Raw genomic sequence first — 12,578 nt, forward strand, 5'->3', positions numbered from 1 at the left:
TAAAAACTTACTCAAGTTTTCATGAGAGTTCACATGCAGAATGAACTATTTTGAGCATATGTTCCCTGATCTTGTCATGCCTCCTTTTAGCCACATCCTATCTTTCCATCTCATTTCATCCTGAGACACATATCACCATTAATACTCTATGTGGTGCTGTCTTCTTAAATCTGATTCCTGCTGGAAGAGGCTGTGGATGTTACCTTCTGAGGATTATGTGCTCTCCATCTACTTTGGGGTATTGTGGATCCCTGGCTTACATATATCGTTAGGTTGAGGGAGCCCAGCCGAGACCACCAGGCTTGGGTAAAGGCAACATTATTGTGCCTGGATGTAGGCAGACTGAAAGCAAAAAGACCTCTGTAGGGAACAAAGAAAAATGTGCACCTTTCATAGGAATGGAAAGAAAGCAAGGGACCTTAGGAAGATTTTAGTATTAGCAGTCGTGCATCTCAGCAGGCAGAATCCTTGAAGGTCCAGTGGAGATTTTCGGGTGGGTGACTCCAGAGGTCCCCAGGTGTTGTTGCAAAATTCCTTGTCCTATGTTATCTTCTTTATGACATCTATGCTTGCCATTGACTGCTTCCTGGCTGAGAGTAGTGCTTCTGCTGGCAAGCAGGTTGGGAGAATCAGGTTCCATTGGAGTCTCCTTTTCTTTTCTTTCATTCATTCATTCTTTTTTTTTCCATAGCAGCACTGGAGTCTTCCTTTTTGAAGAAAAATTGCAAGTCTTCCAGAGGCTCACAGGAGTAGTATTTTCCTTTTGGGTGATCTTTTCTTTAGACAGTTCAAGTGAGACTAGCTTTATCCCATTATGTTCAGGGTTACTTATGGTCTCTTGGAGATGGCGATGTAAGTCTTCGCTCCATTTTCCTCCAGTTTTCCCTTAGATGCCTTGAGAATACAGTCATAATTTTGGCTTGTCTATTTTTCTCGGCTCTTCTTTCATCCTCATCTAGATCAGCAAGCTGAGCTGAGCTTTCTTGGCTGCTCCTTTGTTTTACTCAGGTAGAACTTGGTAGAAGATCTGCCATGGTATATGGGAAAGAAACTCCCTACCTGCTAGATGTCCAGTAAAAGTTTATGTTCTCTAAAATTGAAGAATGAATTTTAGAAACAATGGAGGTTAAGAGTACAATATATTTATTGAGGGCAAAGAAAACATCTGAGAGAGAGACAGAAGGGGTTTGAAATGGGTGGTCACTATACAGCATTTTTAAGACAAAGTGTACTTGCATGCTTTGCTCTACTAAGCAGTGAAAGGATTATAAAAGAATACAAACAGGGAAAATGATAATTTCTTTGAGAATCTTTCCAATCTTATTAATGGCAGGGCTAAAATAGACCATGAAGCAACTAAAAAAAGGAGTTCACTGCTAAACTGTTAGAAAAAAAACCAAACTTGATCAATGTACCGAGGAGTAGGAATCAGGAAAGATGTTATGTTGGGACTTCTGCTAGGGCTTGTCTTTGAGCAATGACCAGCCTTTAACATGAAAGAGTAGCAAAGAGGGAACCAACGGCTTGAGCAAAGGACACAGTCTGTGAACAAGTCTTAAATGTACACCTGACTTTTGAGAATTATTAGGAAATTTGATTGGATAGATTCTGGGAGGTACTTAAGACCCAAACGGAAAAATGTATTAAATGCAACCAATAATTAGAATATATTACAGGTTGGGCACCCCTAATCCAAAAATCTGAAATCCAAAATGCTCCAAAATAAAAAAATTTTTCAGTACCAATAAGGTGTCACAAGTGGAAAATTCCACACTTGATCCCAGGTAAAGTGTCAGTCAAAATACTTTTATACTAAGATTATTGTATCCATATCCAGAATGAGTTAGAAAAAAAAAGATTATTGTATAAAATCACCTTCACCAAATGTATACGATGTACTGTACCTAAACTTAGGTCCCATCCCCAAAATATGCCATTATGTACATGAAAATATTTCAAAATCTGAAAAAAAATACAAAATCCAAAGTACTTCTGGTCTCAAGCATTTTAGTTGAGGGATGCTTGTCCTGAATTGGATCTGGAGCATTAGAATGATGAAGAATTAATTTGCCAACTTTATGTAAAAGAAATTCTGTAAGTAAAGATTAATGGAGAGGTATGGGTAGGCTAGTTAGAAAGCACATGGGAGTGATAGCAAATCAGGTCAAGACCAAAATTAGGTGAAGACTTACTCCCTGTGGCAGAAGTCAGGGAACAGCAAGTAGAAGGATGACCTACAGAGGTCAGATGGGAACTTAAAGCACCCAAAAAAAAGCATACAAAAGGCATAGCAAATTTAGTCATGGTACTGGTAAGTGCCAGCATCAGGAGTGGATTTGACAAGCAGAATGTCAGCTAGAATTCTAGGTGGTGGTACAACAGAGCTGACCAATAGTGGCTGGAATGAGAAACCAGTAGTACATCAATACTAGGGCTAGCAAACTTCCAGAGTCTCCATGTCACCCGGGACTCAGGAGATGTCCCATGTCCAAATAGGATCCGGGGCACTGAGCTCATAAACCATTGAGAAAAGACAGAGTCAAAGGGAAAAGCTGGTGTAATGGCTAGTGTAAGAAGCATGTAACAGTGTGCCAGGTCAAGGTTTCACTAGAGGTCCAAGGGTGGATCTTTGTAAGGCAGAATTTGACTGAGCTGTACTAGTGGTCAAGGAAAAGCAAAGGGCAGGTGGGGAATCAGCCACTGTGGATAACTATTGCATTCTTGTGATTAAGTTAAAATTATCTTGTAAATTATTTTCTAATCATTTTTCATATATTATAATAACAATATTGAAGGTTCCTTATAATGTAAAGGGATTGCAATTCTCTGGTTTCCTTAAAATGTAGAACATACACTCATATACACAAAAAGGATCAATTTAAGATTTGCTTATTTAAATGTGTATCAGTCATTAAATGCTGAATAAACAACAATTAGGTATGTTTCTTAAATTTTAAATTCTGTTACCAAATAGAGAAACAAAGGAGAGTCTCATAAGTAAGGTAGTAGTTAGAGGGAGACTTCAGTTTCCAGCAAAGGAAAAGAAGAAATCTAGGCTTTGTTTCATGTAGCCAAAACTATTTTAGCTGTTTCAAACATGTTCACATTAGAAGTTTATATTAAAGCAATTGCATAAGGTATTTTGTCTTCAATATGAAGATAAAGGATCAGAAGTTCAAATATGTAATTGGTTAGTAACATAGTTGCATTAGGATCAAAATTAAAGTCTATCTAAGAGTCCATCAGATTCTAGGGAATCTGAGGTCCTATCAGCAGGAAGGAGTCCTGGGCTTCATTAGAGATGGAGGCCATGGTCATGAAAGGGGAAAGTGGCAGCTCCTTTGCTAACATATTAGCCAGAGCTAAGCTGCCAGAGACTATTAGTGAAATATTAGGATGACAGTGTTCACAACTGTGTTCTACACTCAAAATTGTCTCTTATTACTCTCACTTTATAGGCTTGGTGTTTCCTAGGCTTGCCTGATCTTAAGATCAATTGAAGATAATTGTGGAAAAATATCGCTTCCCAAGTCTGTCATCTGGAGGTTCAGTAGGTTAAGGGTGGGAAGCCAGGAATGTTATGATCTGGCGAGTGTAGTAATATAAGAGTTGCTATTGTATTCAGATAGCCTTCGTGAAGGAAAAACATTAATTATTCATCAATAATTTAAGACATCATCTTTCTAGTAGAAACTTGAACATTTACCAGACAGGGGCAAATAGATCAATTTGAGGGTGACTAGTGATCAAGGAAGTTCCAGGCATGTGACAGTTTACCCACCTTATCTGACTCTAGCCACCTCACTGACTTGACTTCATTCTGGTCCTAGGATTTGCTCCCTCTACTCTCGTCTTATTTCTGTTGCTCTAATCCATGTCTGTTCTGACCTCACCTGTTTTGCCTTTGCTGTTTCCCTGCATCTTACGATATTCCTGAGGACCACAGGGCTAGTTTCCTAACCTTCCCTAAATAGTAAGTCTATTTAGTGGAAAAGCAAAAGAAGGAATGCATGATTTACAGTCTGTAAAATAGTTCTTATTGTCTATACCACAACCAGAAACTAAAGTTACAAAAGGGAGGCTCCTTTTGCACTACACAAGGAGTAATAGCTTTTGCATCATATAGCATTTGCAATTAAATTAGGGTTAAAAATTAATGGACTTCCTAGAAAAGAAAGAGAATGATGAGTATAGAAACAAAAGAAAAAAGTCACTAGTTGCATAATAATTAATCTGGATAAAATGCATTATTTAAAACCATTCAATCACTACCTTATCTTTTCTAATTCTTGCATGGTGCTTGTGAGTATAATCATCTGACTGATCTCTGAAATAGCATTAGGATTTGGGAAGCATTTTAATAAACACTAACTGAAGCCACTCTGAGGAAAACATCATTAATCATGTCATCTGATAAAAGATACTGTCAGTGTTATATTTAGACATTTATCCTCATACTAAATTCCTGTAAACAATCCTTGTGTGCATTAGGGATTAGGAAAATGTAGGCTTTGTTACTATAAACATATAGATTTACATATAAATATATTTATACACACATATATATCTTAAAATGGAATCTACTCAGATACATTTGGTCTCCTTTCCAGTACAGTTCAATTTTCACACTGCTGCTGAATTAAGTGCTATTTCCATCTAATCAGTCAACTACTGAAAAAGCCACAAGAATTTTCCTCATTGCTTTTTTAAGTAAAATAAATATTCTCTGGTTGGTATTTAAGACATTTATTGTTGGGTTTACTCTTCATCAGATAGGTTTATATCAATTTAAAAAAATAAACCACAGCATAACATTGTGACTGATCATTTAGAACTCTATTATCTATTTAGTGTCTATTCCTATCTTCTTTTTTTTTGGTCTTTTTTGTTTTTATTGGTACCAGGGATCGAACTCAGGACTGCCTGCTTGCAAGGCAGGCACTTATGCCGCTGAGCTAAATCCCCAGCCCCTTTTTCTTCTTTTGCTACTTAGGGACTGAACTCATGACCTTCCATTTATCAGGCAGGTGCTCATGCTGCTGAGCTAAATCCTTTCTTTTCCTATCTTCTGCGGTAATGGTTGGTTGGATTTACAAATTGCACACCTAATTTATTCAGCAACAGACTATCCAGACATACTCTTGTATTTTTATCCAGAGCATGCTTTGCAATCTACTAGGCTAAGAATCTCTTGAATCAACAAGTATTGTCTTCTTTTTACTACTTTAGAGACTCTTGAGACTTCCCTCACCTCTTTGATATCTGGAGACATAGTAAGAAGGTAACTATTCATTAATTAGGAACTAAAAACAAAATCTGCCAGCACCTTTATCTTGTATTTTTTTTTTTTTTTTTGTCTTTTTCATTTTTCTTGGTACCAGGTTCATCTTGGATTTATCTGCTAGAATTGTGATCCAGCCTCGAGCCTTGCAGCAAGACTTCACCATTCTCAGCCCATGGCAATAGCTCAGCCAGCTTCTAGGCTACCTTCAGTGGCTTCTAAACCATTCTTGCCAGCTCTACCCTTGGTCAGTTTCCTTTCTCTCAAAAGCAGCATGCATTTGCATCCGAACATCATTATCATTCCATTCCCACCTGTGGAATCCCAGAATTCATCTTATCTTAGGAGTTCTGGGGACTCCTTGACAGTAAGAGTATAATAGTTATGTCACCTTTTCTTTCAATGCTTTCAAATCTGCTTTTCATAAGCATTCTTTCCGGAATTATTTTGTGCATCATTTACAGACAATGTAAAATAACTTCGGTTTCTTGAGCAATATCCAATTTTTTAGAACCACTAATTGATCAGTACATTAGCTATCTGTGATATACCAGTGTGTGTGTATGATTTAATGCCCTCCCCCCCCACTTTTACACACTCAAGACCTTGCACTTGCCAGGCAGGCACTTATACTGCTGAGCTATATCTCCGGGTCTTAATGCCATTTTTTTTTTTTGGTAAAATTCTCTTTTTCTGTGTATGTAATCTCCTGGCACATATAGATATACACATATGTATCAAGGAAGCAGAAGTACCAATGCTGAACACTGGTAAGTGACAGGAGCTCATTGTAAGTATGACTATGATCTGAGTAGAGCTCCAGTTATGAAGCTAGCAAGGAAAAAACGGCAAGAGGTTCATTCCCCACTTCAGAGAGTCTGTGAGAGTGCAGGAATGGTTGCCAAGGCAGGATATCAGGAAAGCATCTCCACAGGGACTCTGTGATAGTGATTCTCCTATACAGTTGATTCAGTTAGGTGCCTCTTTCCAGTAACGGTCAGTCCCTCCATTAAATAGGGTACGTATGTACTAATTCCAGTAAGTGTACATAGGTCTGTTTCAGGAATCTAAACTGCAATATATAGTGTCCAATCCTGCATCAATACCACATTTCACTACTGAAACTTTACTTTTATAATAAATTATTGTTTTAAAAAAAGATACTAACTATTGCTTTGCTTATTTTTCCAAATGAACTTTAAGAAAAAGCTTGTCAAGTTCTCTTTTTAAAAACAAGTCCTATTAGGATTTCAATTGGGTTTATACTGACTAGATGATCTGAGAAAACCATCAGGTTTATAATTTTTTAACCCACATTCATAATATATTTATTCAACTATTTTCTATATTATTTAATAAATGTTTTATCATACAAGTTCTACAGTTTTGGAGTTTAGTAGTAGTAGTAGTCCTAATTTTTATTGCTTTAAGCTACGTAAAAACGATTTTAATTATGGTTTTAAGTTATATTTTGCTTCTATTTAGGAAAGAATGATTTTATCTTACAGTCACTTGACTGTCACTTTTCTTAGAATTCTGCCAATTTTTGCTGAATTTTTTGACAATCATGACCTTTAAAAATAAGTTTTCCTACTGTTACTGCAGGCTCTCTTTCTCTCTCTGCTCCATTTTATTGACTTAAAAAATTTTTATTTTAATAGCAATGTTGTCAATAGTTTATCACTGGATATGTCTTCAAAGGTCTCAAGTAGATTTTACCAGGCCAAGTAAACTTTGTTTTATTCCAATGTACTGAGCTTTATTTTTGCCCACAATATTGTCAAGATAATTAAGTTACTTTACTACATTTTCTTGCTTAAAAATTTACCAAGACTTTTTATTATCTATTGTATTTTCAATACTTATACATACTTCATGTTTGTAAATGAGTTTTTAAATTCTATATAATTTAAAACCTATGTACCTTTCAAGTTTTGTCAAAATTTCCCTTATGATAATATATAATCCATTTCTCCTTCTATTGTTTTTAAAATTTTGATGTTGTTTTATGTGCATATAGGTTCATGATGGTAAACTAGTCATGATGGGTACAATGCTATAACCACAGCTCTTTGGAAGGCTGAGGCAGGAGGACTGAGAGTTTGAGGCCATCCTGGGGAACACACAAAAAAATTCACAATGCTTATAACACATTGGTTATAATTAGCAAAACACATTTCACTTTTGTTTTGACTGAAAATATCTTTCCTACTTCCTTCTTGGTGTATTTTTTTCTCCATTCTTTTACATCCAAATTTTCATCTTACATTTGTGTTTTTTGTTTTGTCTGAGACAGGGTTTCAATATGCAGTTTAGGCTGGTCTTGAACTCACTTTGTATGCTTGGCTGGCCTCAAACTCTGATTCTCTTGCCTCAGCCTCTGGAATGCTGGGATGAAAGGTGTGTGCCACCACACCCAGTTGTTTTTTATGTATGTTTTATAAACAGTGTATTTTGAAAGTGTTTCAACTACTCACTATAATAATTTGAGATAAATCTATTTTATTGCAATAGCCCATACTTAATCTTATCTGTCATAATTTTTTTTGGTACCAGGATTGAACTCATGACCACGTGCTTGCAAGGAGGTGCTTATGCTGCTGAGCTAAATCCCCAGCCCTGTCATAATCTTCATAAATTCATGAAACTTATTTTGCTGCCAGTTTCACTTTTTACAACCATTACTTTTATTTCACATATTCTTGGTTTTATACATTATCTTCATTAATTTTAGGTAATACTTTCAAGAAATGTTATTTGTGAAGATAAATTTTGTAGTTTTGAGAAAAATTTTTCAATGTTTTAGCACTGCCTTTAAATTTGAATGATTGGGGGCTGGGGATTTAGCTCAGCGGCATAAGCGCCTGCCTCAAAAGCAGGGAGTCGTGAGTTCGATCCCTGGTACCAGTAAAAAACGGAAAAAAGCAAAAAAAAAAAAAAAAAAAAAAAAAAAAAAAAAAAAATTTGAATGATTGATTGGGTACAAATATATATTTATTTTATTTGTTTTTGAGATATAGTCTTGCTGTATATAGTTCAGGCTGGCAGAAATCTTCCTGCCCCAGCTTTCTGAATTCTGGGGTTACATGAACATTCCCCACTATGCTTGGCATACTATTCCTTCAGAACTGTAAATAAATTGTTCTATTTGCTTATCACCTAGTTGTTCAAATGAGAAGTTTGATAGCAATATGAATAGTTTCTTATTTTTGTTTCACTCTTTAGAAACTCCTTTATCTCAGAATTTCTCTCAAGAGCAGAAAATTTCTCATACCCTGGTGCTTTTTTCCTTCCACATAACATATACAGGTATTTTATTTGTTTCTTTTATGAGAGATACTAACATCATTTTAAAATATCTCAGGCCACTGGAGAAGCCAATCAAAACAAGGCAGAAAGATGAAAATGCTACCTAAAATCTACTACAGTACTATGATATTAGACAAAGGGATATTAAGCTACAGAGAAAACATCTACTATTAGATATAGATGTCATATAACAGGAAGTTTACTTTCTAGAAAACTACAGTGTACTATTTGGGCTCACTTGGATATTTGGATAGGAAAAGTAAAGATGCTTGGGAGTAAAGCTAAGGAACCAAGATAATTTCCAAATAGATGGTGATACAATAATCATTTTCTCAAGAAGCATTCGCTTTTTTTTTTTTTTTTTTTGGTCTTTTGAGACAAGGTCTCACTGTGCAGTTCAGGCTGGCCTTGAACTCACTTTGTAGTCCAGGATGGTCCTGAATTTACAATGATCCTCCTGCCTCAGCCTCCCAAAAGCTGGGATTACAGGCGTGCACCACCATGCCTAGTTCTGCCTCATTTTATGATCCCGAAGCCTAAAATCAAAGTTGCTTCCCCTCCCCGCCCTTTTTTTTGGAGACAGGGTTTCACTCTATATGTAGTTCAGCCTAGTCTTGAATGCACTATGTAGTCTAGGCTAACCTCCAACTCGGGCAATCCTTCAGATTCTGAGTGCTGCGACTGCAGGCATGCCCCACCACAACCCACCGCCCCTGCATTTTTGTGAGTTCAGCAACCAGGAGAATGAGTTTTAGAGTTTCTAAGGGTTCTTGCTGAAATACAGCACAGACCTTAGAGAACCTGTAGCACACTGGTGTGTTGCTACCTGCTCTTAAGTATTTCCACACAACACATGAGAAGGTCTGGTCTGGCAGCATCTGGGCTCTAGTTAAAACTGAAGAGCTAACAAAATCATCAAAGAGCCCAGAATGAGACAGGTTAATCTGGTCAGTTTTTCAATCTGACTTTCCCCAATTTAAGATAAACATCAGTGTACCTGATAAGAGGACGCAGAAAGCCACCCTGACGCAAACTTGGTCTTCTGATGAACTTTTCATGAAATACCAAGGTAAAAATACTTTACCGGGCAAGGTTTATTTTCTTTCACCTCATTTTATTGTAAAATAGAATAACCTTCTAAGTTATTCTGCTACAAAGGAACATGGCTGAACAGGTAGGAAACAGATTCCCCATTGTGAGTCCTCCGGATGGCTTCTGCAAGAATCATGGAGATGTCAATCACCTGTATTTTGGAGCAGTGCTTCATCTTATCTTCCTGAGGTATGGTATTGGTGACCACTACTGCTTCAAAGCATGCACTGTCGATGCGAGCAATGGCTGGGCCAGAAAAGATTCCGTGGGTCAAGATCGCATAGATTCTGGTGGCCCCAGCTGAGGCAAGTTTGTCGGCTGCGTGGCAGATTGTTCCACAGGTATCAGCCATGTCATCCACAAGGATGGCCACACGATCCTTCACGTCTCCCACCAGCACCATGCGGTCCACTTCATTGGCTTTCTTCCGCTCTTTATGAATCAAGGCAAACTCCACATTCAGGCGGTCTGCAATCGAAGTGACTCTTTTGGCTCCGCCGGCGTCGGGGGAGACAACAATGCAGTTTTTCCAATCGGGAATATTCTCCTTTATCCACTTCAGGACAGCCGGTTCGGCATACAGATTGTCTACTGGGATATCAAAAAAGCCCTGGATTTGGGAAGCATGCAGGTCCATGGTGATGATATGATCCGCGCCCGCGATCGACAGCATATTTGCCACGAGCTTCGCCGAGATCGGGGCCCGGCTCTTATCCTTCTTATCCTGCCGCGCGTAGGGGAAGCACGGGATGACCGCGGTAACGCGGCTGGCTGAAGCAATCTTGCAGGCATTGATCATGATCAAAAGCTCCATGAGCCCGTCGTTGATTTCGCCACACCCACTCTGAACGATGTAGACGTCTTCCCCACGCACACTCTCGCCGATTTCCACACACGTTTCCTGGTTACTGAATTTCTTAGTCACCACCTTACCCAGCTCCAGGCCGAGGCGGTCGGCAATTTTCTGGGATAAATCCTGGTGCGAGCTGCCGCTGAAGATTTTGATGTTCGGCATTTTGGTCAGTTACCTCAGGAACGTGAAACCCAGTCACCGCGGCCGCCGGCTACCCGGGAAAGTGCAGCGGAACGGAAGTCAGGCCACAGACTCTGAGGGCTTCCGGTGGTTACTCGGCCGTTACGGCGCGTCCTGCGGCGCGCATGCGCAGTGCTAAGGGTAGCTTGGGCGCTTTGGAAAGTTTTTCTGGAGAGAGTGTTTTCCCGCATGCCTTTCATATTTCTAAATTAAAGAGGCAGTACTTTCTAGTCCAGAATTGCTGCTGTTGGTGCTATTATTAATGCTTCTGAAAGTAGTTTGAATACATAAAAACACAGAATTTCCGTAAAGCCCCAAACACACAAAGTTTAAAAGAAAATTTACAGACTGGAAAAGTATGTGAAAATGTTATTGTAGACAGAATTCCTGCATTAGTGCCTGTGAGTGTGTGTAGGGGGTGGAGGGTGAACAGCATTTGGGGAATGTAAACGTGGACACTTTAACAGTAAAAATAATTGGCCAATAAAAATACGAAAAAGTACTAGTGAAGAAAATGCTATTTTTGTCACACAAATTGAAACCATAAGATAGATAATACCTTCTGATAGAATGTATAAACATACAGGTTTTGCAATATTAATTTTCCACATGAGCTTCAACTCATCATTTGTGGTTTTTTCTTTTGGTACTAATTCATTATTTCTAATTCTAGGACTTCTTTTCAAAGAAATATCCACAAGCACCAGACAAAAATATTGATAATGATGTTTGTCGCTGTATCTGTTCACTCAACAAATAGACTGTATCTCTTCTAAGTAAGGTTGTGTAGTACCTCTATAGTATAAATGACTAGCAGCCACATCTGTATTGTTTGTAAAAGTGAAATTGGGAAGCTAGCAATTATTCATCAGTAAGTAAATTACCAAGTAATTTATTGCCCATACAATGCAACCACTAAAGAGATTTTTTTTATAAAATCAGATGAAAATGTCTCCAAGGCATTTTTAATGATAAAAAAGTCACAAAAAATATGTGTAATAGTCTTTTACCTTTTAAAATTATGTAATATTTAAGGTATAATAAGGTATGAATGTGTCTTTTATAATGATTACCCTTGAAGAGAGATATAGGTTGTTGATAGTACAAAATGAAGCACTATTACATTTTACTGCTATCTATTAATGTATTACATTTTTATTACTTTTATAATAAAAAAGATGAATAAAATGTATTTGGTAATCATTTGATTGTAAGTTTTAAATATATAGCTTCCATAAGATATTTCAGGTTGGAGTGGCAGGGAAGGAAGTAGGAAGGACCATAGATGCCAAAGATTTCAGTAGTGAGTGGGCTATTTCATAAATATGATGGAGGCATCAATCACAGATTATATATTCATATTTTGCTAATTGTAAGCCCAACATTTGGTACTGGAATTTTTCTTTAGTCTCAAATCAAATTGTCATCATAACTTTGAAATTAGCTAATAATTGTTGAATATACCTTTTTACACAATTTCTGAACTTCCTTAGTGGATTGGGGCTATAGATTAAGCTTAGGAGTTGGATAAGGAATGGGGTAGACAATAGAAATAGGTAAAATTCAGGAGTGTCTGTGACACACATTACTTGGATATAAAAAATTCTTTTATGTATTGAATGATCTATTGCTATAAAGCCATAAAAACAGCTAAGAATATTATATCGACATGACTTGTTGATAATTCAGTCACATGTCTCTCGACATCAACATATTCAGTTTCTTTGTGCTTGATAGTGTATGGGAGCTGTCTTCCAACCACAACCCTTCATTTGTGTTTTTTCCTATCAAAACAAACAAAACCACCTACCTATCCATATAATTCATCCTAAACCAGACTACATACAGTGATTTCTAAAGAAA

The 12,578-nt window shown here is 37.4% G+C and overlaps 1 protein-coding gene across 1 annotated transcript; it reads right to left on the reverse strand.

Annotated features, from left to right (window-relative positions):
- Nucleotides 1-9,683: 9,683 nt before the first annotated feature.
- On the reverse strand, nucleotides 9,684-10,804 carry Prps1l1 (phosphoribosyl pyrophosphate synthetase 1 like 1). The gene has a single exon (XM_003469830.5). It carries the CDS (start codon nucleotides 10,695-10,697, stop codon nucleotides 9,741-9,743), a length of 957 nt encoding a protein of 318 aa, XP_003469878.1. The 5' UTR covers nucleotides 10,698-10,804; the 3' UTR covers nucleotides 9,684-9,740.
- Between the last annotated feature and the right edge of the window lie 1,774 nt (nucleotides 10,805-12,578).

The sequence above is a fragment of the Cavia porcellus genome, unplaced genomic scaffold, assembly GCF_034190915.1.
Source record: "Cavia porcellus strain 051 isolate PalLab524CR breed Dunkin Hartley unplaced genomic scaffold, mCavPor4.1 scaffold_2, whole genome shotgun sequence".
In the NCBI taxonomy this organism is placed as follows: domain Eukaryota; kingdom Metazoa; phylum Chordata; class Mammalia; order Rodentia; family Caviidae; genus Cavia; species Cavia porcellus.

Bases quoted from the DNA above. Each gene is read 5' to 3' on its own strand.
- Prps1l1 (XM_003469830.5), bottom strand. From the start codon at position 10,697: ATGCCGAACATCAAAATCTTCAGCGGCAGCTCGCACCAGGATTTATCC.